The sequence below is a fragment of the Sminthopsis crassicaudata genome, chromosome 3 (genome assembly GCF_048593235.1).
Source record: "Sminthopsis crassicaudata isolate SCR6 chromosome 3, ASM4859323v1, whole genome shotgun sequence".
In the NCBI taxonomy this organism is placed as follows: Eukaryota; Metazoa; Chordata; class Mammalia; order Dasyuromorphia; family Dasyuridae; genus Sminthopsis; species Sminthopsis crassicaudata.
The window spans coordinates 195302382-195326964 of NC_133619.1; the positions used below are offsets into that span (position 1 = coordinate 195302382).

The following is a 24583-nucleotide window of genomic DNA, read 5'->3' on the forward strand; positions in this document are numbered from 1 at the left end:
TAAAAATGGAGTCATAGGAAAAAATTACCTCCTACCGGGCACCCAAGAGTCAGTCAAGGAATCCAGGAACTCCCTAACTTATGATTATATAATACATCTAGAAACATCCAAGTTTTAGAATGTTAAATTGCTGGTCAAAGATGCAGAAGAAGGTAGTCCAAGGACTCAACAAAGATCCATTGAATGACACTACTATATGTATGCACCCTAAAAGCCAAAGATAATGAGAATAATGTGTCCTATGGAACCTGTCTTTTCAGTACTCTGAGGATAGAGAAAGTCCGCAAGAATTTGTCCCCAAGATACTCAGTGGCCCATCTTCTGTGATATATTGATCTTAGACGTAAGAACCAATAAAGTTCGGCTAGGTATTCTCAGTAAAAAGCAGCACATATTTCTTTGTAAGAGTCTGAGGGATCTGTTCAATTCCATTGAAACATCCTATTGTAGTATTATCATTTAAATTAAATACTCATCAATCTTTGCATTGTTTATACATCATTTTCTACGACTCCACTAAGGTTCCAGGTTGTTATAAATTTATCATAATATTTTTCATCTTGTCTTTCCAAGTCCATAGAATAGGTCTTTGACACAGTTGAAAGTTAGTGATTATGGAAGTAAAAAATACTACAGAAGATGATTCTTTTATAAATTAAAAGAATACTATGGAGCTATGAAAAAGCAGAATCATAAAAGCATTGCTTAGTTTAACCCCTCTGAGTATACTGAAATCAGATTATTTAAATAAAAAATGGAACTCTATGTTCTTCTATTTAAATGGTATACTGAAAGAAATGATAAATCCTGAACCTCCAAAATCAAGAAGCCACCACTGAAGATTTTAGGCAGTCACTTTCTTAATATTCCCAAGAAAGAAAGAATATACAGTTAAAAAAGAAAAAATGTTCAAAAGAAATTTTTTTAATCTGAATTTTAGTTTGGCTTCAAATCTTTTTCTTCCCAAATTATTTTAAGGGATAATTTAATCAAAACAACCAGGAGGTTTTCCTAATCAGGAGTGGGGAACAGGAGAGGAAGGGATCACCATAACTATGGTAAGAAATTATCCTTTTTGAATGACAGAGCTTTTTTTTTTTTTTTCCCAAAGCACTATCTACAATTGTCTATGATAAAATATTAAACAAATGTCATGGAGGCCAAGAGTAAGTTTTATAAGATCTGTGATATTCAGATATCTTTTGTGACAAAATTACATCTGAGATTTTAAAAGTGATTCAGGTTTATCAAATTTCACCATCTAGGATTTTCAGTGATATTTGTGACATGAGAGGATTTGCTGGCTTCATGTAATAATGATGTTTCTCCTCTGACAAAGACAGAATTATTGAAATTTTAGAAAGGATTTTATAGCTAGAAGGGACCTTAGTGATCACCTTGGAAACTAATACCTAAAGAGATGAAGTGATAGATTCACATTCAGTTTCTCTAATATAAATTTAGTGTGTTTTGAAGCAGAATTATATGGTAGCAAGGCATTAGACTCTTGAGTGAGGAGAAACCTTTGTTGAAATTATTATCCTTGACATCACACCTGAGCAGAATAATAGAACCTAGATTACCAGGATGTCATTGCTGGAGAGACAGAGGAATAGGATAACTTGGACCTTTTTAAAAACAAAGAAGGAGATGGGCTCTTAGGTTGTTTTAGGCATATTGCTCCTAAGTTTACAGACATGCCTCCCCCCTTTATTCTCAAGGAAAATATAAGCAGTTGGGAGAAAAAAAGTTTATAGGATAGGAGAAGCCCAAGAGTCAAGAGATGGAAAGCACAGAGTCTGGATCCCACCCCATCTGGTTTATTTTAGGATTTTCTTCATGAAAGGAGGATAACCATTTTGAGAAGTCAGAATGAAAATATTTCTTGGAGTGGCCTATTTCCTGTTTCCCATAGTCAGCCATGCCTGACCTCCTGCCTTTCTTCCTTTCACCTAAACTGGCTATTTCACTTGCAACTTTCTTCTTGTGTGTAGAGCCTTGGGATCTTCTGTTCTATGTGGGATTATCACCATTCCTTGGGCTTTCACCTCTCTCCAAGCAGGAAGATGTGTTGTAGCATGTTTCTGTAGGTCTTGTTAGTAAAAATAGGACAGGCACAGTAGAAGAGAAAGAGATTCTGTCCCAAAGAAAGGGGCTTCCTGAATGAACTCTTACTATCTAATCACTTCTCCCTGGCTGCCATGCTCTGGAGACAGCTGCTGTCACAACGCCATGAGGCTATATCTTATCTTCTCCTTTGGGGTTATACAATTGTCAGCTGTTCTTTCTGTCTCAGGTTTCGGAGTAAATGTCTCATGGTTCCGATCGTTTGTCTATATGCAGAAGTACTTTTGTCAGACTTGGCCTTTCTTAGGCTGTACAACATGCTTGGCTGCCTCTCCATATTTTCATTTTCCCCCACTGTCACAAAGCTTGATATTCCACTCATCAACATGATCTCTTTCCAGCTTCTATAGAACTTTGTACTGGACTTTGAGTCAAGGAGCCCTGAATTCAAATTCAGCTTTAAGTATTTAACTAGCTCCATGAGCGTGGGCAAATTACTTATTTTCTGTTTGCCTTGGTTTTTTGATCTGTCAAGTGGGGGTAAAAATAGCATCTCCATCTCAGGTTTTTTGTGAGGATAAAATGAAATGTTTATGAAATGCTTTGCAAAATTTAAAACATTATAAAAATTCTAAATATTATTATTTTATCATTAATATCTCCTACAATATATCTCAAGTATTAAAAGTTTTTCTGTGTAGTTGTCATACTTTCCCAATCAGATAATAAGTCTCTTGTCTTGGTCATATTCATATCTCTGCAGTGGCAAAGCTCAATGCTTGGTATAATTAATTAATTTGCCTATTCAAATGAGGAATAACCAGAAGTAATCATTGGAACTCCTGTAATTTCTGTAAGACAACTCTCTTCAAATAAAACATGCCAAACAGTTCCCAATAGATTTCTTATAAGTACTGTAATTTAAGTGATATAGGAAACTCCTAGTGAGGAAATATATCCTCTACTAATTTCTAATTCTGAGGTCAGTTCATAATCAATTTGCCTTGAGTGTCTTTCAAAAATTATATTTTTAAATTTCAAGTTATAGTTTAAAATATATTTAAAAATACATGCTTGGTAGGAATTAAGGGGGAGGAAAGGGAGGGAAAAGGGGAGAAGATGATAGAAAGAGAGACAGAGATTTAATTTTAAAATGGATAATGGCTAGTGAGGATGTAGATGAACATTTCTATTATAATTTATAGTTTTAGAGAATGACCTAAGGTGCTGAGACGCTTAAATTATTTTTTTATAGAAACACAACTAGTGTATGTCAAAGGGAGCAACTTGATTTCAGATTTTCCTGAATCTAGAACCAACTGTCTATCCATTATGTACAGAAGATAGCTAAAGCCCAGGTTGTAGGAAATATGACACTGGAAATAGTCAAGCCTCCTCTAAAGTCTTCTGAATTCATTTATTTCCTGGCATTTCAAATGTTAAGACTAGGCAGTTATAGAATATAAAGCTCTCAAAAATAAGAAGATCCAACTATAGGGTAATGGTTTCTATGGCTAATGAAACCAGATGCTACTTCTTTACAGTATGTCACGTAGATGTGTTTTCCATAATAGTATGGCATCTAATCTTCTTGTCTCTTTGATATAAATGCACTCACAGGGTTTCCCTACATGACTACATGGGGTAGTTTTATGGTTAGATGCGAAAAAAAATTAGATTTCACATGGCTATGAAACCACTATATTGTAGGCAGTTACAAAGAGTGAATGCTAACAAACATTGCATAGTTCAAATACCAACCAACTTTCTTTTTATATGGAACTAGGCAAATACTGTTGCAAATATACTAAATGCTGAAATTTGTCATAATGACAAATTAATTAATCAAAGCTTATGTATTGGCTGTATTTAAGTAGTTTGATAATATATTCAAGAATATTTTGAGGGAAGGGAAAAAACACTGTTAGTTACATTTATATGGATTTTGAAAATAATTTATCAGAAATTTTTTCCTTATAAATCTTTACTGATAGGTAATTTTAGTAAAATATAATAAAAATACAAATTATATGTGTAGATTTATCTTCATCTATGAGATATCGAATAATAAGTGAAAATTTGTGCATGTAACATACATGTATTATTATCAAGGTAGAAAATCTTTTTATGCAAGTCTAATGAAAGTCTAAATATTGTTTGAGGGTTATCCTCACTATCTTCAGAAAGGCTGATCACCAGAAGTTTGGTTTCCAGGTGTGAATTATTTTGGGCATAGAAACTCACAACCAATGTCTTTTACACCCCAGTGGGGCTTGAAGAGAACATTTATACTCACAAAATCATCTCGGTTTGAAGCAGCAAAGAAGTAAAGCACAGATTTGAGAGAAACTGTCAGTAATCATCACTGCATACTCAACACTACTGCAATGCAGATACTTCTCTCCTGGCCAATTTGAATACAAAGAAATCACAGTCAAAATGAATATTTTCAAGCTTCTTTGCTTTGATATTTTAAAAAATAAATATTATGATAAAAATAAATATTGTGAAATTGTTCCTCTCCTGTTTCACTAACAGAAATTAGCATATGAACTGATTGATATAGTTTGGTAATATCATACTAATATTTGGCATAATACTTTAAAATGAAAGTGCACAACAATTGCCCCCAAAACTCTTAATGGCATTTTGACTCACTGTTTAAAAGATAACTTTGTTATTTCTGTGATATGAGCAAATGGCCTTTTTCTTTGTGTTTTTCCTATAGAATGTTCTATGAAAGGGAACATTATTTTCTTTCCACCCCCACACTCTTTTATATGTTTGCAGTGCGGTTGTAGGAACATTGGCTCTGTGATTTTTATAGAAAACTGTTTGGTTAAAATATTGTGAGCTGTTTAAGGGCAAAAACTATTTTTGTCCCTTTTTTTTTGGATCCCCAGAATTTAGTGCAGTATGTAGCACATGAAAGGTATTTAATAATAGTCACCCAGACACTGAGAAGTGAAGGAACTTGCCCTTAAACAGCTAGTAGATGTCAGAAGTAAGATTTAAACCAAATATTTCTGACTCAGAAAGTATCTATTACCTCATATATAGAATCTTATCGCTAGAAAGCACATCAGAAATCATCTTTTAAAAAAAAGAAACACGAAATCTCTGATTCTAGAGATAACAAAACTAAGGCTAGAGAATCCAGACTTTAAAAAAATCCCTCCATACATTTTAGTCAAATAGTATGGAGATTAAAAAATATAGAGAGAATTGGAAATAGCTTATTCCAGACAAGATGGTGATAAAGTGATTTTTCTAGAGAGGTAAAAGTGATCTCCTGAAGTTTTGGTGAAAAATATAACCCAACTACTATTTTCAAAAGATTTTTGTAGTCTGACACTTTTCTTGTTTTTTTTTTTTTTTTTTTTTTTTTTTTTTAACTCAGTTGAACATACTCATATGAGTAAGTTTCATAATATTTTCTATTCCAAAGGTGTAGTATTATTTATTGATCAGAGTATTGTAGCTCAGAAATAATAGTACTCAATTTAAGATACTCTCTGTAGGCTTAGGGGATAGATATGAGATTGTGATACATACTCATCCAAGCATTTTAGGGTTAGGGTTAGTTTAGTAATGTTTGTTTTCGTTTTTTTTTAATTCATCTCAAGTAAGTGTTTCCATACAAACAACAGGTTCATTCTGGCAGGTGATCCAATTTAGTTGTTAAACAGATTGAGAATATCAAATTGAGCTGTTTCCCATTTGGTGTTGTTTAAACATAGCCTTAGAAATGATTTAAGTGTATTTAGATTAAAACCTTATATTTAAAGTATAACTTTCACTATACATGCATGAGGAATGATTCAAAGTGGATGAATTTAAAATGAGTAATTCATTCAATTAAAAAAAACAGTGTAATAGTGAAAACAATAAAACATATGATTAGATGAGATATAGTGAATTTTAAAAATATCTTCACAGAAATTGAAGTTGGAGGAGGATCTTCTAGAGGTCATCTAGTTATAACTCCTGTTTTTTCTTCTACCCTCAATGTTGGCCTACCCTCTAGTTGTTAATTATTTTTATACCCTTCATTATCTGGTGAAACTTAAGGATCCCTTATCAGAATAATATTTTAAAATGCATAAAACAAAAATAAACTAAGCCAATTATATTTAAATGTTTAAATCTGTTTTCTAGAGGTGGGTGATAAATGGCCAAATTAAGAAATTTTGCTCTAAACATAGGTTCATCCAGCCTCTGTTTGAAACACATCAGCAATATGAAACTTACTAACAATTCTGATTGTAAAGTGCTCTGATCTATATAGAGCTGAGATTAAAATTTCTGTATACATGTAATCATTGCTCTAATTTCAGTTCTCTAGAACTACACAGAAGAAAATACTTTATCCCTCTTTATACAAACTACAGTTCATATACTCAAATGTAATTGTAATGTCCATTCAAGTCATTTCTCTTCTGGGTGAAATATTTTAATTTCCATCAGCTGTATTTGACATGACCTGATTTCCAGGATTATTGCTAATATTATTTCCCTTCTTTGAATGAGCTGTATTCTATATTGCTATTTGCTTATTAACAAATGTCTCTGTAGAAGAATGTTAATTTGAATATTTGAATTTTCTTTTTATTAGGAATTTGAATAAAAGTGATTTGAGGAGTATTTTTTTATTTGAGTACATAATCATTGCAATAATATAAGAAAATTACACTGATAAACTTAATGCCATTACTATCTTCATCTTATCTTCTCTCAAAATAATCTGAAATGGGTAGAGAGTTATAAGTAAATTTTAATTAAAAATTTATTAAGAGTAATCATTAGAGCTCTTCTTAGTCATACTTTAGTTATAAGACTGTAATATTCCTCAAAGTGAGCTATTTTCCAATTCATAAAGATCTCTTTTTTGGTAAAATCTAGGATAATATTAGTAGGAATGTTTGCATATAGTGGATAGATTCATTGTTCATGTATGCTTCATATTGCATGTTTGTTAACTGAAAAAAATAAAGGCAAGGGTTTTTGCTTGAGACATTTACTTTAGGACTATAAGGCTTAAAAAATTTTTTTGTTGAGGTATGATTTCACTTAACAAGTTTTGACATTGTAAGGGCATGGTCATGTAAATATGCAATGAAAAGACAAGTCATGATCAAATATAATCCTAGAATAATACCCAGAAGCTTACCTTACATCTTAAAGCAAGATATTTGTATTTCGTAGTATTTTTCTGGCATCAACTTTTCTGAAGTTTGAACATTTCCTGGTAAAATAAATAAGAATTGAAATATCCAATTTTTTATTGGAAATCTAGAATTATGGAGAAATTTTTAGAGTGATATTATGTTCTTTCCAGTAGAGTGTTCACTTTTTGTATCAGTGTTTCAAGACAAAAAAAGGAGTCTTAAGTTAAATGTATAATAAAGATAATAATAGTTAGCATTTAAATAATGATTTTAAGATTTTCAATGTGTTATAAAAATATCATCTCAATTTATACTTATAATAACCCCCAGGAATAGCTATTATGATTATTATTATTCCCATTTTCTAGATCAAAAACATTGAGGTAGAGAAATATTAAGTGAGTTGACAGAGGAGGGTGGGAGAAGGGGGGTCAGCTAGTAACTGCCTGAGATCAGATGATTCTAGATCAATTGTTCTATTCATGGCAATACCTAGTTGCTGAATTTCTAGATCAGAAGTCTACTTGAACATAGGAAAAAATAAAATAAATTAGTTTCTTTTTAATAGCATGCAGTTTTAAAAGTTAATAGTAAGAAAAAGCAGATTTTTGAAAGAAAATTTTTATTATTATGTTTCCAAATTACTTTTGTTATTATAGCAATGTAATTCCTTCCTCTCTATATCATCTTTTACTTTCTTCTCTAGAAGTACAAAAATATCCTTTATATAAACATAAAATTTATTCACATTACCAGTCATTCAATTAACAGGTAGGCAATATTTATAGGTATCATGCAGAATTCAAGGCTAATCTAATGGGGATTGATGAAAGTAGCAATAGGATGAGAAAGCTATGATTTCATTGATCCAGGTGATTCATGGTGTGGAAACTTACTCTGATAAAAATAGATCAGCAATGTAATCTGAAATGGATAATTCTTAAGAATTACTTGCGTGGGGCATAGAGAGATTAAATGGCTTGCTCATAGTTGAACAGCTAGTATGTGAATAAATCAGAATTGAACCAGAATTGACTTGAAAGCCAACCATGTCAATATCTAGGCAGGTTGTTTCTCTTATAACAAGGAAGAGGTAAAATGTGTATTCAAAACTGTACTACAAGATAATATCTAGTAATTGTCATGGGAATTATAATGAAATAAATTCTGAAGAATTTGAGCTAATCCTTATAATATGGATATACTTTTAATAGTGTGAGATGGTGATGAAAGCTTCCCATGGGAAATGCAAGACATCAGGAAGTCTTTATTCTTCCCTCCAGATTTTCAGTGATGGAGTCATCACTCCGAAGTTTGCATTTATTTTACACAATGCTAACTCTTAAATACAATGACATTTTGTCTTTTCTAGTTTTCCATGAAAGGATATTTCACATACAAGAATGATAGCACAGGTATGGCATTTTTAGATGTTTGAAGAAAGAAAAGACAGGTTTAGTAATTGAAAGTCTGTCATTGAAAAGCTTCCTGCAAAGGTTCATGTCACTTTTCCAGTTTTATTGCTCCGGAGCTGTTAGCATTTTTATTATAAAACTGCATTTTCTATGGTTTCAGTAAAAATTTACTCCAGGCTTAAAGTTGGTATACCAGATATCAGCTCTGGAGCAATGATTGTTTTACCAATTTACCAGAAGATTGATTTAGATTGTTTTATGTAGTATGACTGTAAAAGAAAAAAGAAAAAAAAAAAAAAAGATTTATTAGTTTTATATTTCATTTTGTCTCTATATGTTAACTCTTTTATTTCTGAATTCATTTTCTAAAGCTTCATTGAATTACAGGTATCAAATCATATGAAAAGTGACACAAAGATTTATTTTATAATTCTCTAGGGATTTAAAAGCAATATTATTGACTCTGAACTTAGGAAGTTTTCTACCAACTTAGATTATAAGTAGATAATTAATCTGTAATTTCAACTGTGGATATTCTCTATGAAATGAAGATTTAAACCCATTGATGACTGCCCAGACTGTGGAATTTTTGTTTATGCTCTCTTGTTAAGGAACAGGTCAATTCTTTGAGAGTCTCCATAGCTGTGAATCATAACATCTGAAGGGATGTTATCAGCAAGGCAGCCTTTGCTGATACAGATGTTGCGGACTGGGAATGAGATAAATTGAAGGCAGAGGCAAAAGAAGAGAAGTCAGACAACACAAGGGCCTCTTAGTCAGAGAGGTCAGAGAACAGCAACTGCCTCTCAGTCTCCTCTCACAAGAGGAGATCTATTCTGCAGGTCTGGGACGGATTTCCAGCAGCCACTGTCAGATGGCTCCCATGTATTCCAACACCCTCTAATCAGTTCAACATAGAAGTATATTGAACATCCTGGTGGGCTTATTGTTGGTCAATCAGGCAAGAAGATTTTAATTAAATGTCTTCTAAAAGTAAGACACCGTACTTAGAGTTGCAACTGTTGAAGGAAACAAAAAAAAAAAAAAAAAAATAGTTCCTACCCTTCAAAGAATTTACAATTTTACATTTTCACTATTTTCTGACATTATGAAAATACAATTGTGGTGCACTTTTATCACATAATCAGTAGATTTTTTTAATCACATATTTCTACAAGATTTCCTCAAATTCTTCTTTCTAATTACTTATTTGTTGTGAAGTTCAGTCTTGTTCAGATATATCATGTAACTCTATATTGTCAATGGTACTGTTTTAATTATTTACAGGATAAAAATATTCAAGAACTCACAAATATATATATATATAACAAAATCACACAGTAAAACAAATGTAAACTATGGCCAGAAGATGATGATAAATTAAAAAGGAGAAAAAAGAAAATAAAATCCAGTGATTAGGCTCAGAGTTGAGTGAAGACATGAGAAGCAAAGGAGTAGGATCAGGCTTTTAATTGTATCTAAGTTTGATCTCATTCCTTTTTTTCCTCACTTCATTTTTTTGTTTTGTAAAGAACAGGTTGGAGAGCAAAGAGAGGAAACAATATAAGAGAATGTAACAGAGGGGAAAACATAATTAACAATCATAACTGTGGATGGAAATTGGATGAATTCAGTCAAACAATGAAAAAAGATCTTAGATTTGAACAATGTGTTGTTTATAAGAAAAACAGCTGAAAAAGCTTCACAGAGTTAAAATGAAAGACTAGAACACAATATATTATGCCACGGAGGAACCATTTTTTTTTTACTTTAAAATTTTTAAAACATTATTTTATTTTTCTCCAATTACATGTAAAAATAAATTTTAACATTTAAAAATTTTTGAGCTCCAAACTTATTCTCCTACCCTCAACTCCCCCTTCTAGAAACAGTAAGCAAATTTATATAGCATAAACATTTTCAATCATGAAAAAGTATTAGTCGTATTGTAAAGGAAGACATAGACCCAAAGGGAAAAAACACAGAATACAATAAAGTGAAAAAATATTATATTTAAATCTGCATTTAGACTCTATAAGTTCTTTCCCTGGACATAGGATTTTTCAACTAGGGTTCTTTGATCACTGGATCATTGTATTGCTGAGAAAGGTTAAGTCATTCACTGCTGATGATAATACAGTATGCTATTGTGTATAATGTTCTCCTGGTTTTACTTATTTCACTTTCCATCAATTCATGTAAGTTTTTCCAGGTTTTTCTGATATCAGCCTGCTCATCATTTCTTATAATGAGTAATATTCCATTACAATGCCGGTGAATATTGAAAACAACAACAAAAGTAAAATAAAACAGAATGGCACATGCAAACATTTTTCTAACAGCTTTTTTTGTTGTAGTAAAGAATTGAAAAATTAATAGATGCCCATCAATTGGGGAATGGCTGAACAAGTTGTGGTATATGAAGGTAATAGAATATTACTATTTTATAAAAATGATAAAAAGTTGATTTTAGAAAGGACTGGAAAGATTTACATGAAATGATTCTGAGTGAAACAAGCAAAACCAGGAATACATTACACATAGCAACACCAAGAATGTGCAATGATCAACTCTAATAAACTTTGCTCAGCAGTTCAGTAATCCAAATCAAGCCTAATAAACTTTGGATAGAACACCATCTGCAACTGGAGAGAGAACTATGGAGAATAGATATAAATCAACACATGCTAGATTCACTTTTTCCAATTTTCTTCTCTTTTTTCCTCTTGTGGCTTTCCCCCTTTGTTCTGATTTTTCTCTCCCAACATGATTCATAAATAAATATGTTTAAAAAATGAATATACATGTATAACCCTCCAAAAGTGTTTTTATGTGTAATTGGGGAAAGTTTTTAAAGAAAGAAGCTCAATATGAAATTACACTAAATTGTTTCTTCTACCATGTAAGTGAAGAGTCATTCGGAAATCAAAGAGTAATTAGAGAGGGAGCCATTAGAAAATACAGGACTGGGACAGACAATAAATCAGTCTCCTTACTATATCTCCATAACTGGCAGAAACACTCCTGTGTCCTTACAGAACTAAAGTAGATCACTTCCAAGAGAAAACTTTAGTGGAGTTAGAAAGATCTCAGGGAGTCATAAAGAGATAAAATCAGAACTGGATAATCCTAGGCATTCAGGAACTCTGTGGTCTTGAGTAAAAGGTCCTGAAGAACCAGCACTCTTAACCTCAGAACTTGGGAGATGACAGCAAAATAGAAACTTGGGATACCTAGAAGGAGAGCAAGAAGAACTTTTACTATAGCTAAATGCACAGCACAGACTTGGGTATTGAGTAACATAGCCTGAATTCTAGCATAATGTTTCAATTCAGGAAGCTGAAAAGATAAGTAAAACAAAAAAGGATATTAAGAAGACTTCCAGAGATGAAGCCAAGATGGCCCAGTAAAGTCAGGAAGCTGCTGGAGTTCTCCCAGTTTCCCTTGAAAATCACATGAAATCAAGACTGAACAGAATCTAATAGAATACAACCACCCTCCAGCTTCTAGATAAACTGGAAAAAAGTTTAAGAAAGGGCAGTCTTACTGGGATGAAAAGGATGTTCACCCAACTTCAGATAGATTCAGCCCAGGCTCAGTAAAAGAACAGACCAGTGGGGTAGCCTCCACTCCAAACTTAGAAAGCAAACTGGGAAACGAGGTTATTTCCTGAAAGGAGTAGGCAAAACTACCCCCTAAAAACACAAAATACAAAAGTTAACTGAAGAAAATCACACACTAAAAACTAGAACATGGCAAATGGAAGCTAATGACTTTGTGAGACAGCAAGAAACAAACTAAAACAAAACAAACAAACAAAAAAAAAATGGAAGAAAATATGAAATACAGGTAACCTGGAAAAGAGATCCAGAAGACACAATTTAAAAATTTTTGTCTATCCAAATAAAAGAGCCTGGATAGCATTCTACAAAGAGATCATTAAGGAAAACGGCCCCAATATTCTAGAAATAGAGAAATAATCATTGAAAAAATCCATCAATCACTTCTGGAAAAAGATCCCATAAGGAAAACCCCAAGAAACAGTTGCAAAACTCCAGAACTACAAACCCAAGGAAAAAATATTGTAAGCTGCCATTTAAAAAACAACAACAATAACAAAAAAAAAACAAAAACTAAAACAAAAACAATTCAAATATCAAGGAACAACAGTCAGAACTACTCAGGACCTGGCAGCTTCTACAATAAAGGATCAAAGGGCCTAGAATACCATATTCAGGAAGACAAATTAATTACCCAGTGAAATTCAGCAGCATATTTCAGAGGAGGCAAGGGAGCCTCACTGAAGTAAGATATTTTCAGTCATTTTTATTGCAAAAAGAACTAAACAGAAAAATTAATCTACAATCATAGGACTCAAGAAAACTATAGAAATTAAATAGGAGAAAAATATTTTTAAAGGTTAAGCTATTTACATCCTTTGATGGAAAAACATTATCTGTAACTTTTGAGAACTGTATCTGTTAATGGAACAGACAAAGGGAGGTTTCACATGGGCTGAGGGTATGGTTGTGAATGGACTCTGATGTGATGATGTGAAAGAAAAAGATATTAAGGGATGGGAAAATGTCTGTACTGGAAAAAGAAGAGGCGGTGTAATAGGACAATTAGTTCACATGAAGAGGTGCAAAAGATCTATTACAATTGAGGGAAAGAAGAAAGGAGGATGAGCATTGTCTTAAGCTTGATCTCATCAGTTTTGGTTCTAAGAAGGAATTACCTAATCATTCACTTGGATATAGAAATTTATCTAACCCTATAAAGAAGTAAGAAGAGAAAGAGGAAAAGAAAAGAAAGGGGCAGGATAGAAGGGAGTGCAGAACCTCTAGGGCGAAAAGTAAGAGAAGAGGGGAAGTGTGGATAGAAAGCAAGGTAATGGATGGGGTGGGTAAAAATACACACAACTAAGGACAGGATGGAAAGAGAGAACAAAAATATATACAGGAGAGAAAACAGGATGGAGGGAAATAGAGAACTGGTAATCATAACTGTTAATGTGAATGCACTGAATTCTCCCATAAAAGGGAAGCAAATAACAGAGCAAAAAAAAAAAAAAAAAAAAAAAAAAGAAACCTATAATTTGTTGTTTTTAAAAAATATATATTTGACACAAAAAACACATATAAAGTAAAGGTAAAAGACTGGAGAGATAAGGAACAAAAGTACATCTTGATAAAGGGTACTAAAAATAATGAAGTAGTAATGATACTAAATGTATATACACCAAAAGGTAGAGCAGGTAAATTCCTAGAGAAGAAATTTAAGCCAGTTACAGGAAGAAATAGACAGCAAAAGTCTTCTTGTGGTGGATCTTAACCTTCCCCTCTCATAATCAGACAAATCGAATCACAAAATAAATAAGAAAGAAACTAAGAAGGTTAATAAAATTCTAGAAAATCTAGATATGAGAGATATCTGGAAAAAATTGAATAGGAACAGAAAGGAAAACATCTTGTTCTTGGCACTACATAGCACCTACACAAAAATTGGCCATATATTGGGATGCAAAAACCTCGCAATCAAATGCAGAAAAACAGAAAAAAATAAAGGCTTCCTTTTCAGACCACAATGCAATGAAAATTATATTCAATAAAGGGCCAGGGAAAGGTAGACTAAAAATCAATTGGAAATTAAATAAACTAGTTCTAAAGAATGAATCAAACAACAAATCACAGAAACAATACATAATTTCATTCAAGAGAATGAAAATAATGAAACAACATACCAAAACCTATGGGATGCAACCAACACAGTTCTTAGAGGAAATTTTTACCTCTATGTATCTCTAAATAGCTACGTGAATAAAACAGAGAAAGAGATCAGTGAATTAGGCATACACTTATAAAAGCTAGAAAAAAGAGCACATTGAAAACACCAAATTGGAGATTCTGAAACTCAGAAGAGAGATTAATAAAATTGAAACTTAGAAAACTATTGAAAAAGTAAAAAAAAAAAAAAAAAAATTGAGTTGCTTTTATGAAAAATACCCAACAAAATATGTAAATCTTTGGTTAATTTTATCTGAAAAAAGAAAGAAACAAACAAAATAACCAGCATCAGAAAAGAAAAGGGTGATCTTATCACCAATGAAAAAGAAATTAAAGTAATAATTAGGAGCTATTTTACCAACTGTAGGGAAGTAAGTTTGACAATCTAATTGAAATAGATGAATATTTACAAAAAAATATAAGTTGCCCAGGTTAACAGAAGAGGAAATAATAAATTATTTAAGTAGTCCCATTTTAGAAAAAGAAATTGAACAAGTTATTAATGAGATCCCTAAGAAAAAAAATTTCCTGCGCCAGATGGATTCATAAGTGAATTCTATCAAACATTCAAAGAACAATTAATTCCAATACTATGTAAACTATTTGAAAAAATACATAAAGGAGTGCTGCCAAATTCCTTCTATGACACAAATGTGGTACTGGTACCTACACTAGGAAGAGCCAAAACAGAGAAAGTATATTACAGACCAATATTCCCTAATGAATATTGATGCAAAATTTTTAAATAAAATTCTAACAAAGAGATTATAGCAATTTATCAACAGGATAATGCATGATGACTAAGTAGGATTTATACCACAAATGCAAGGTTGGTTCAATGTCAGGAAAACTTACCCTAATCAACAAAATCAACAAAAATCATATGATAATCTCAGTAGATCAGTAGGTGCATAAAAACTTTTGACAAAATACAACACCCATACAACACCAAAAACTGAGAGCATGAGGATAAAGAAATTTTCCTTAAAACAATAAGCAGTATCTTATCTAAAACCTACAGCAAGCATTATTTGTAATGGAGAGAAGCTAGACACATTCCCAATAAAATCAGAGGTGAAATAAGGATGCCCATTGTCACCACTATTGTTCAACATTATACAAGAAATGCTGGCTTTAGCAATAAGAAAAGAAAAACTAATTAAAGGAATTGCAAGGAGGAAATAAAACTATCACTTTTTGCAGATGATATTATGATAAACTTAGAGAAACCTAAAAAATCATATTGGAAACAATTCAAAGCCTGAGCAAAGTTACAGGATATAAAAAACTCATCCAAGTCATCAGCATTTCTATATATATATATTTCTATATATTCAAAGTCCATCAGCAGGAGATAGAAAGAAAGATCCCATTTAAAATTATTGTGGACAAAATAAAATGCTTGAGAACCTACCTGCCAAGACAAATCCTGAACATAACTACAAAACCTTTTTCACACAAATAAGTCAGATTTAAACAATTGGTAAAATATCTATTGTTCATGGCTAGGCTGAGCTAATATAATAAAAATGACAATTCTGTCTAAGTTAGCCTCCGTGTTCAGTGGCATAGCAACCAAAATGCCAAAATAGTATTTCATAGAACCAGAAAAAAAAAAATTAAACTGGAAGTGCAAAAGATCAAGAATATAGTAATTCAACACTTGCTATGTTCACTTCTTTTTTCTGTTTTTTTTTTTCTCTCTCTCATGGATTATCCATTTACTCTTATTTTTATCTCCCAAATGATTTATAAGCCAATGTGTGTTAAAAAATAATAATTATTATTTTAAAAAAGGTATTAACCAGGGTTAAATCAAATTAGAAGAAAACAAGCAAAAAAAAAAAAAAATACACCTATAGATGTTCAAAAATTCAATTTAGGATGAGAGAATAATAAAAACACTTGCAAGACAAAAGAGAAAAATAGGGGGCCAGTGTAATGGGCCAGAACTCTGGAGAAGTATACTTGAAACAAGGTGTTAACTCAAAGGAATTGATGAGACATTGGTTATCTAGTTTACATATATATATACTTAGTACTTAGCATGGATGTAATGGTTCTCAGTATGCTGAAATGATATAATTGCAATAAGGTATATAAGAGCCAACAAGGACTGGAAGAGAGACATTCTATCTCCCACCATCTTGGTGGCTCTCCTGCTTCCTGAATTCCTCCACTGAGACTAACACCCATCTGAAGGTCCCCCAGAAAGTTAGCCCAGTCCCAGGTGAAGGAGAAAGACTGTAAAGGAGATAATAAAGACTTTGGACTTTATTCCTGACTATTCTTGTGATGATTATTCTGCTGAAACCAAGGCCCATTTGGAGAACCTCCAGAGAGCAAACCAAAACATTAAAGGTGAGGATGGGGAAAATAGTTTTCCCTAGAGGGGAAAAAAGAAAAAACAAACAAACAAACAAATAACAACAACAACAACAAAACACAACTCATGAAATGGATGCTTTTAAAGCATTCAAAAAATAAAATAAAAAAAGACTAAGACTAAATAAAAATAATAATAAAAAACTTTGAAATGTAAACATGATCCTCCCAGACGACCTTTCCCTCTAAGGCTATCTTCCAGTTACTCTGTATTTATGTTGAATATACTGATTCAATTAAACATTATTTCTCTTATTCAAAAATGACTTCCTTGAGGGCAGAGATTATTTTAACACTTTTTTTGTTTTGTTTTGTTTTTGTAAACTCCACATTTATCATGAGGCTAGACACATAAGTGCACAATAAATACTTTGTTTTGTTTGTTTGTTTTGTTTTTGCTGAGGCAATGGGATTAAGTGACTTGCCCAGGGTCATTCAGCTAGGAAGTGTTAAATGTCTGAGGTCACATTTGAACTCAAGTCCTCCTGACGTCAGGGTCTGGTAGTCTATCTACTGTGCCACCTAGCTGCCCCTGAAACCATGCTTTTGCATTAATTTAAGGCAAGATCTTTGTGTAATCATTGTTAGATTGCATTTTTATAGTCATTTAAAAATGATTACATAGTAAAACATAAGGCTTTTGTTACGTCAACATTATCCTATGTTGTGAACTAGATTATTGTCCCACTGGAAACATTAAAATAAGATAGATATCTTTAGATCCAATACTCACCAGTATGATAGTTGTTACCTTACTAAAGCAGTTAAAAAAGAAAATTAGTGGACTGAAACATGTATAGAATACTTTGATATTTTGTAAAACTATCAAAATATCTCAGTATTCATATTAAAACTAATTTCATTGTAAATGTTGACTTTAAATTAGGTACATTGAATATTTAGACAAATTCTATAAGAAAGGGGGTATATTATTTGAATGACATTTTCTAGGGCATTTTTATCAGGATTTTTGATTTTGCACAGCATGAATCCTCAATATGGATTTGTATAATTGAAGAACTATTTAAAATTAGTGGTTTTTTGGAGGAAATGATTTTCTTCTCCAGATTTAAATAGCTAATAGAATTCTACTCTTTGGTGACTGTTTCTTATGTTCTGCATGATTAAATCCTCTAAAACTCAGACTTTTGAACCATTCAATAATCTCAACAATGGGTGTCCTGAACTTAAAGGCTCTTTTTTCCTACTTTTATATTCCTAGGATTTTTCAAAGTACCTGTGATTTGTTAACTTGACTTTTATGATCCTAAATATCTATTGAATATTTGTTCAAGAAACAGTGATATTTGATGAGATTTTCTCATTTAGGGAAAAAAAAATAATATTCCTTTTTCCAATTTGATATTTTTTATATCAAAATATTTGCATAAACTAGAATTTAAGAATATAAATGTAGTAATTTTCTTTAGTTTCATGAATTGGAATTGTTGTTAGAAACCATTTCATCTCATCCATATGCTGTTTGAAATAAATCAAATTCCTTTGGTTATATGTCCTTGACAAATAGTCTTTCAGTCTTTGCTTGAAAAATTTTAGTCAAGGGTTTCTTTTACCTCCTGAAGTAACCAAAGCCACTTTTCCATAGCTTTCATTATTAGAAACTTTTTTTTTCCTTATGTGAATTTGAACATGCAACTTCCATAATTTTTTTCTTTATCTTCTGGACCAAATAGAACATGTTATTGCTGAATTAAGCAGCAATTCTAGCTGGCTAAATATTTTCTTTCCTGAAAATTCATACCCATTTCTTTCTACTGATTTTTCTCTAATACTGTCTTTAAGATTCTTTCCATCTTGGTTGCCAGGTATGAATTAATTCCATGTGGTGCTGAGAACTGAACATTTTTAGACATGGATTGAACAAATGTGTTATTCTGACTGTGATTCCACTGTACTCATTTCTTTCTAGATGCTTGCAATATTTTCTCTTTGACCCAGGAGTTTCAGAAATTGGCTATAATATTCCCAGAAGTTTTATTTTGAGATCTTTTTCAAGAGGTGATTGTTGAAAGATGATCTCCAGGCTCCTTTTTTGATCATCACTTTCGTGTAGATCAATAATTTTTCAGTTATCTCTGCTGGATCTATTTTCTAGGTCAGTTGTTTCTTCAGTAAGATACTGACTGTACTGAAGTACTGAAGAAACAGTAAGTATTTTTCTCATTTTAATTTTTTTCATTTTGTTTTATTGCATCTTGATCTCTCATAAAGTTATTAGCTTCCACATATTATGTTTTTCAAGGAATTATTTTTCTCAGTGAGCTTTTGTACCTCCTTATCTAATTGACCAATTTTGCTTTTTAAGAAAAAAAAAATTATTTCATTTTGTACCTCTTTTAATTTTTCTTCTATCTCTTACATGATTTTCAGAGTTCTATTTGAGCTTTTCCATGGCCTTAAACCAATTCTTATTTTTCTTGGAGCTTTGGATGTAGGGAGATTTGACTTTGTTAACATCTTCTGAGTGTGTGTTCTGATCCTCCTTGTCACCATAGTTACTTTAAATGGTCAGAAAAAAAAAATTGTTTATTTTTTGCTCATTTTCCTAGCCTATTACTCAGCTTTCAAATGTTTGTTAAAAATAAGGCTCTGTTTCCAGGGTAGAGAGTACACTGTGCCTCTGTTTTTAGAAATCCTTCTAGGAATCTCACCACAAGCACTTTCTGTCCAGGAGCTGTTAGATGTGTTCCTGCCCCATAGTATTTGTAAGATCTAGTGTTCTGGATATAGCTGGGGCTAAGCTGACTCAGGCTGCACTGAAACTGCACTCCAAACCCCCATCCCATTGCCACAGACCCCCTCCACTGTCCTTCTGATTCCTCTTTAGTGAATCTGGGCTAAAAGGTCCAGAAGCCTCCATCACTGCTGCTGATTCAGAGGTCCTGCTGGGGTCCTGTTGCTGGGGTCTGGGCATAGTTGGGGCTAGAGCTTGCCTGCAATGGGATTGTGTACTGGGTTTCCACTCTGGCTCCACAGACCTTTTCTGCTGGCCTTCCAGATCCTCTTTGTTGTCTTTGGGCTCAGAAGTTTGGAAGCCAGTACTGTCAATGATTCAGAGGGGGCCCTGGGCCAGGCTGGAATTGGGGCTGTGCAGGCACTTCCACCTTAGTGTCACAGACCTTTTCTGCTATAGATCTAAGTTTCCTTCAACTGGACAATGTTCTACTCCATCTTTTTGGGTGTTCTGATGCTCTAAACTTTGTTTAGAGTCATTATTTAAAGGAATTTGGAGCAGTTTGGGGGAGAGTTGGGCATATTCCTACTTCTACTCTGCCATCTTGGCTCTGCCTCCCCTTTTCTTCTATTTCTAAAAATCCACAAACTACCCTTTTAACAATATAAGTGAGACTTTTCCCAACAATCAATAATTGCTAGCTTTCAGTTTGCAAGCTCTGTTTCTCTCTCTTTAAAGAAAAAAAAAATTATGTCTATTTAGTCCTATAATATTGCTCCCATTCTCCCAATACAGGTTCACCAAACATATCTGCTGATGTATGTGAAAATAGAAATAAATCTCTTACATTCTGCTTTTTTAAATCATAGCACCAGAAAGTTCAGATTGCAAAGGTGTCTAATACAAGCCCAGTAGAAGCATTACATCATATATGTTATTTCACACCTTCCTTCCAAATTTTAATAGGGTAAATAAATAATGCTTCATAGTCAGTAAAGAAGCATTGAACAAATGTGTGAAACATGCAGATTTGTTTATAGAAACAGAGTACTTTGTGATGGCAATTCAAGATTAGGCTGTGGTCACCAAAGTTTGTCAAAAAATTATTCTTAAGGAGCTTGGATTATTGGTTAATAAAGATTACGCAATGAGAAAGTGTTCATTGCTTGGATAATTAGACATAAACAACTTAGTGTCTTAGAATTTGTTGCCAGAAGTTGATAATCCTTTGTAATTTAGCAAACAACAAAAGTTTATATTAAAGATACAAACCCCAATACAACCTTGAGCAAATGCTTTTATGAAATTGGATATAATTTGATATTTTTAAGAATCACAGAGAATCTATTTTTCTAGTCTATTACAAATGCAATGAGTTGGTAACATCTGATACAGAATTTTATTTCATTTGAACTTATGTTAAACCTGTTCTAGGAGTATCTGGAAACCTATAAGAATTATCTGTAGTTCAAATGTGGGGCAATCATAAATTGTTTAGTAGACTGAATTGCAATGTATGATGTATAGTTTCTTTTATTTTAATAATGTTGCATGACTCATTTATGTCTAACATTTCCTCTTCCTCATTCCCAGCTCTAAGGGACAATAGGATTGAGCTGGTTCGAGCTACATGGCATGAATTGAGCATCAGCGTCAGTGATGTGTCTCTCTCTGATGAAGGACAATACACCTGTTCTTTATTTACTATGCCTGTCAAAACTTCCAAGGCTTATCTCACCGTACTGGGTAAGTGCAATTGACTAAGGATACCAAAGTAATATACCAGAGAAATGAGTGCTATCATAGTCCAGACTTCACAAATCTGTAAAAATTATTTTCAGGATCATTTTCATGGATTTTCTTTGTAGAGCTCAAACTCGGAGATCTCTGTTTTTTTTTTTTTCTTATCTTTTATTAATGTTGCTTCTATTTGATGGGCATCATTATTAGGAAGAGACAAGATTGTGATTTACAAACCTATTTAATAGGATGTTGCTCTTGAACAATTACATTAAAAGGATTTGATAAACATTTTTATTCTTGCTATTTTAAAATATCACAACAGAAGAAACATTTGAAAGTATAACTTTTTTTAAAATAACAGAATTTCCACTTTCCTGATGTTTTCTCCTTGATTACATACACACACACACACACACACACACACACACACACACACACACACACACACACATATATATATATATCCCAAACTCATTTTCTGTATACATTCTCAAACTCACTCAGCAGTATACATTGTCAGTTGTATTTTACAGCTTGATGCTTCTTTTATGCTTTATTCTCTAAATGTTGTGCTGTTTTCCCAAAGGTTAAAGTGACACAAAAAAAGCAATCCATTCATAGAAATGCCTAGGATATAAAGTTTCACTGCTGGCTTCACTCTGATTCCATGAATGTCACTTGCCCAATCAGCTGAAATTGCTATAGTTCATTGAAACACACCTGTGTACTGAATAAGTTATATGATTTTAAAGATTGATTTTTTTTTTTTTTTTTTTGTCTCTGAGCTTACCTTCCTTTTTGGATAGATAAAGGCTGAATGTTGCATTTAAAAGGACTAATGCATGCTGTTCTTTTGGCTGTGAATATTAAAGTTAATCCAGCTAGAGAAATGGTTTTGTGCATATGATATGAAATATGTTTCTTTTTGAGTCCCACTGAGACTATTTTATAAAATAGTCTTGCTATTAAGGACAAAAAATATATATACCTACTAAAAATGGAGTATTTCAGGATAACAACTGTCTAAGGTTGATATATTTTTCTGTAGAGAACCACCTTGAGATCTCAAGAACTGATGACTGAATTCAACTTATTAAATGGTGGTAAGACATAATTGAAAAGACACTTTTTACTATCTAAGCCAAAAGATGGAAAAAAAGAAACATAACCAATAGCTGCTAATCAGTGTAGTGTGATGAGTTTGCTTCTTTTCTAATGTTCATTTTGTCCCCTTTTCTGTACCCAAAATGTAAGAGCTTTTCCATACCTATTTTTTATTTATTTAGAGTATATAAACATTTCACTACTTTTTTATCACTTTTGGTGGATAATGTTTTCAAAATTCTCAAAGATTTTCTTAAATGTTCATTGAATATTTTTTAAAATTGTGCTATTTTTGTAATCACATGTTGAACTTTGTTGGACATAAATCTTCTGTCTAATCATTATTTGGCTTAGGCAATTTAATATAAGGGTATCCTGAAAAAATGGTGAATATGTATAATTAAAAAAAAAAAGTATGATTACATTTCTGGGAAAAACTACAGCAATGTAGATAGAACAGTCTTCTGTGGATCATTCTGGTAGCAATACTTTTTTGTGAAGTAGAAGGCAAGTTAATGAATTTGTAAACGTTAACTATTGACTAAAACTTGCATTTAAGAATATTCTTTGGATTTCCAGCCAAGATGGCGGAGAGGATGCACATATCTGCTTAAGCTCCCCGTTTTCTCTCAGAATAATTTATCTCATGACAAGCTTCTGAATTAGTGCTTGACTGAAAAAAAAACACAAATAATTCTAAGAGAAGATATCCTCAAAAGTCTCCAGAAAAGGTCTGTTTTGTTCACCAGTGCAGATAGTTTTTTATCGGGCACAAATTGAAGGCAGGCAGCTGCAGCACCGCAGAGTAAGGCAGGCAGCTCACAGCTGAGCAGACCTGAGGGGGGAGGGGTATGATCTCAGCGTTTCTGTGGAGAGAGCTTTAACATTGCCCTGGTAGCAAGCCAGCAGACAAGCAGAGAAGCTAAAAACACAGGGGGTGAGCACAATATCCCCTAAAAGCTAGCATCTCTTGGGACCTGGACACACCCACCCACAGTGACTTGGTCTCAGAGTTTCAGAACATAGATGCAGCCCAGCCATTGCTATCCTGCTAGTGCCTTGCTCCTGTCTCCTACAGTCTGTAGAAGAAGTTCAGTAATACTATCCAGGCCGCACCCCCCCCACCAAAAAACAAAACAACAACAAAAAAACCCAGACCATTTGTTTTTCTTAGTTTGTTTTCTTTGACTCTTCTTTGACAAAATAAGCAAAAAATCAAAGTGCACTCTAACTATTGATAGCTTCTATGTGGATAAAGAGCAGACTTTAAACCTGAGGAGACCAAAACCAAACTGACTCCAGATGAATCCCCAAAGAGGGATATCATCTGCTGCTCAGTACACAAGACTCTCATAGAAGAAATTAAAAAGGCTCTTACAAAAGAGCTAGAAGAAAAATGAGAAAAAGAAAGAGAAGCTTGGCAAGAGAGTCTGGATAAGTCATCCCATTCATTTAAAGATAGAGTGGATAAAGAAATCAAATCCTTGAAAAACAGAATTAGTGAGTTGGGAAAAGAAAATAGCTCTCTAAAAAATAAAATTGGCAAAATGGAAAAAAAATTCCATAGGGAAAAAAAAAAAAAACAAAAACAATTCACTTAAAAACTCAATTGGACAATTAGAAAAAGATATTTAAAAAGTGAGTGAAAAAAATACTTCACTGAAAATCAGAATCTAACAAATGGAATTGAATGATTCCAAGAGACACCAAGAATCAGTCAGGCAAAACCAAAAGAATGAAACAATGGAAAAATGTCAAATACCTTCTTGGGAAAACAACAGACCTGGAAAATAGATCCAGGAGAGACAATCTGAGAATTATTGGACTCCCTGAAAAATATGATGAAAAAAAACAGCTTGGACACTCTTTTCCAGGAAATTGTCAAAGAGGAACTGTCCAGATGTTTTAGAAACAGAGGTAAAATAGAAATTGAAAGAATTCATCGATCACCTACTGAAAGACCCTAAAATCAAAACACCAAGAAATATAGTGGGCCGAATTCCAGAACCATCAGACAAAGGAAAAAATACTGCAAGCTGCTAGAAAAAAATAAATTCAAATATCGAGGAGCCACAATTAGGATTACCCAGGACCTAACAGTGTCCACATTAAAGGATCAAAGGGCCTGGAATATGATATTCTGAAAGGCTAAGGAGCTTGGTATGCAGCCAAAAATAACTTGCTCAGACAAAATGACCATCTTTTTCCAGGGAAGAAGAT

General features: G+C 32.7%; 1 protein-coding gene across 3 annotated transcripts in view; it reads left to right on the forward strand.

Moving 5' to 3' along the window:
• The window catches only part of CADM2 (cell adhesion molecule 2), a 1499715-nt gene that overhangs the window by 1250834 nt on the left and 224298 nt on the right, over positions 1 to 24583 (forward strand). For all 3 annotated transcript variants that reach the window (XM_074299789.1, XM_074299790.1, XM_074299791.1), the window contains one exon: positions 21110 to 21262. In XM_074299789.1, the coding sequence (XP_074155890.1) occupies positions 21110 to 21262 (153 nt within the window). The remainder of the gene's footprint in view (positions 1 to 21109; positions 21263 to 24583) is intronic.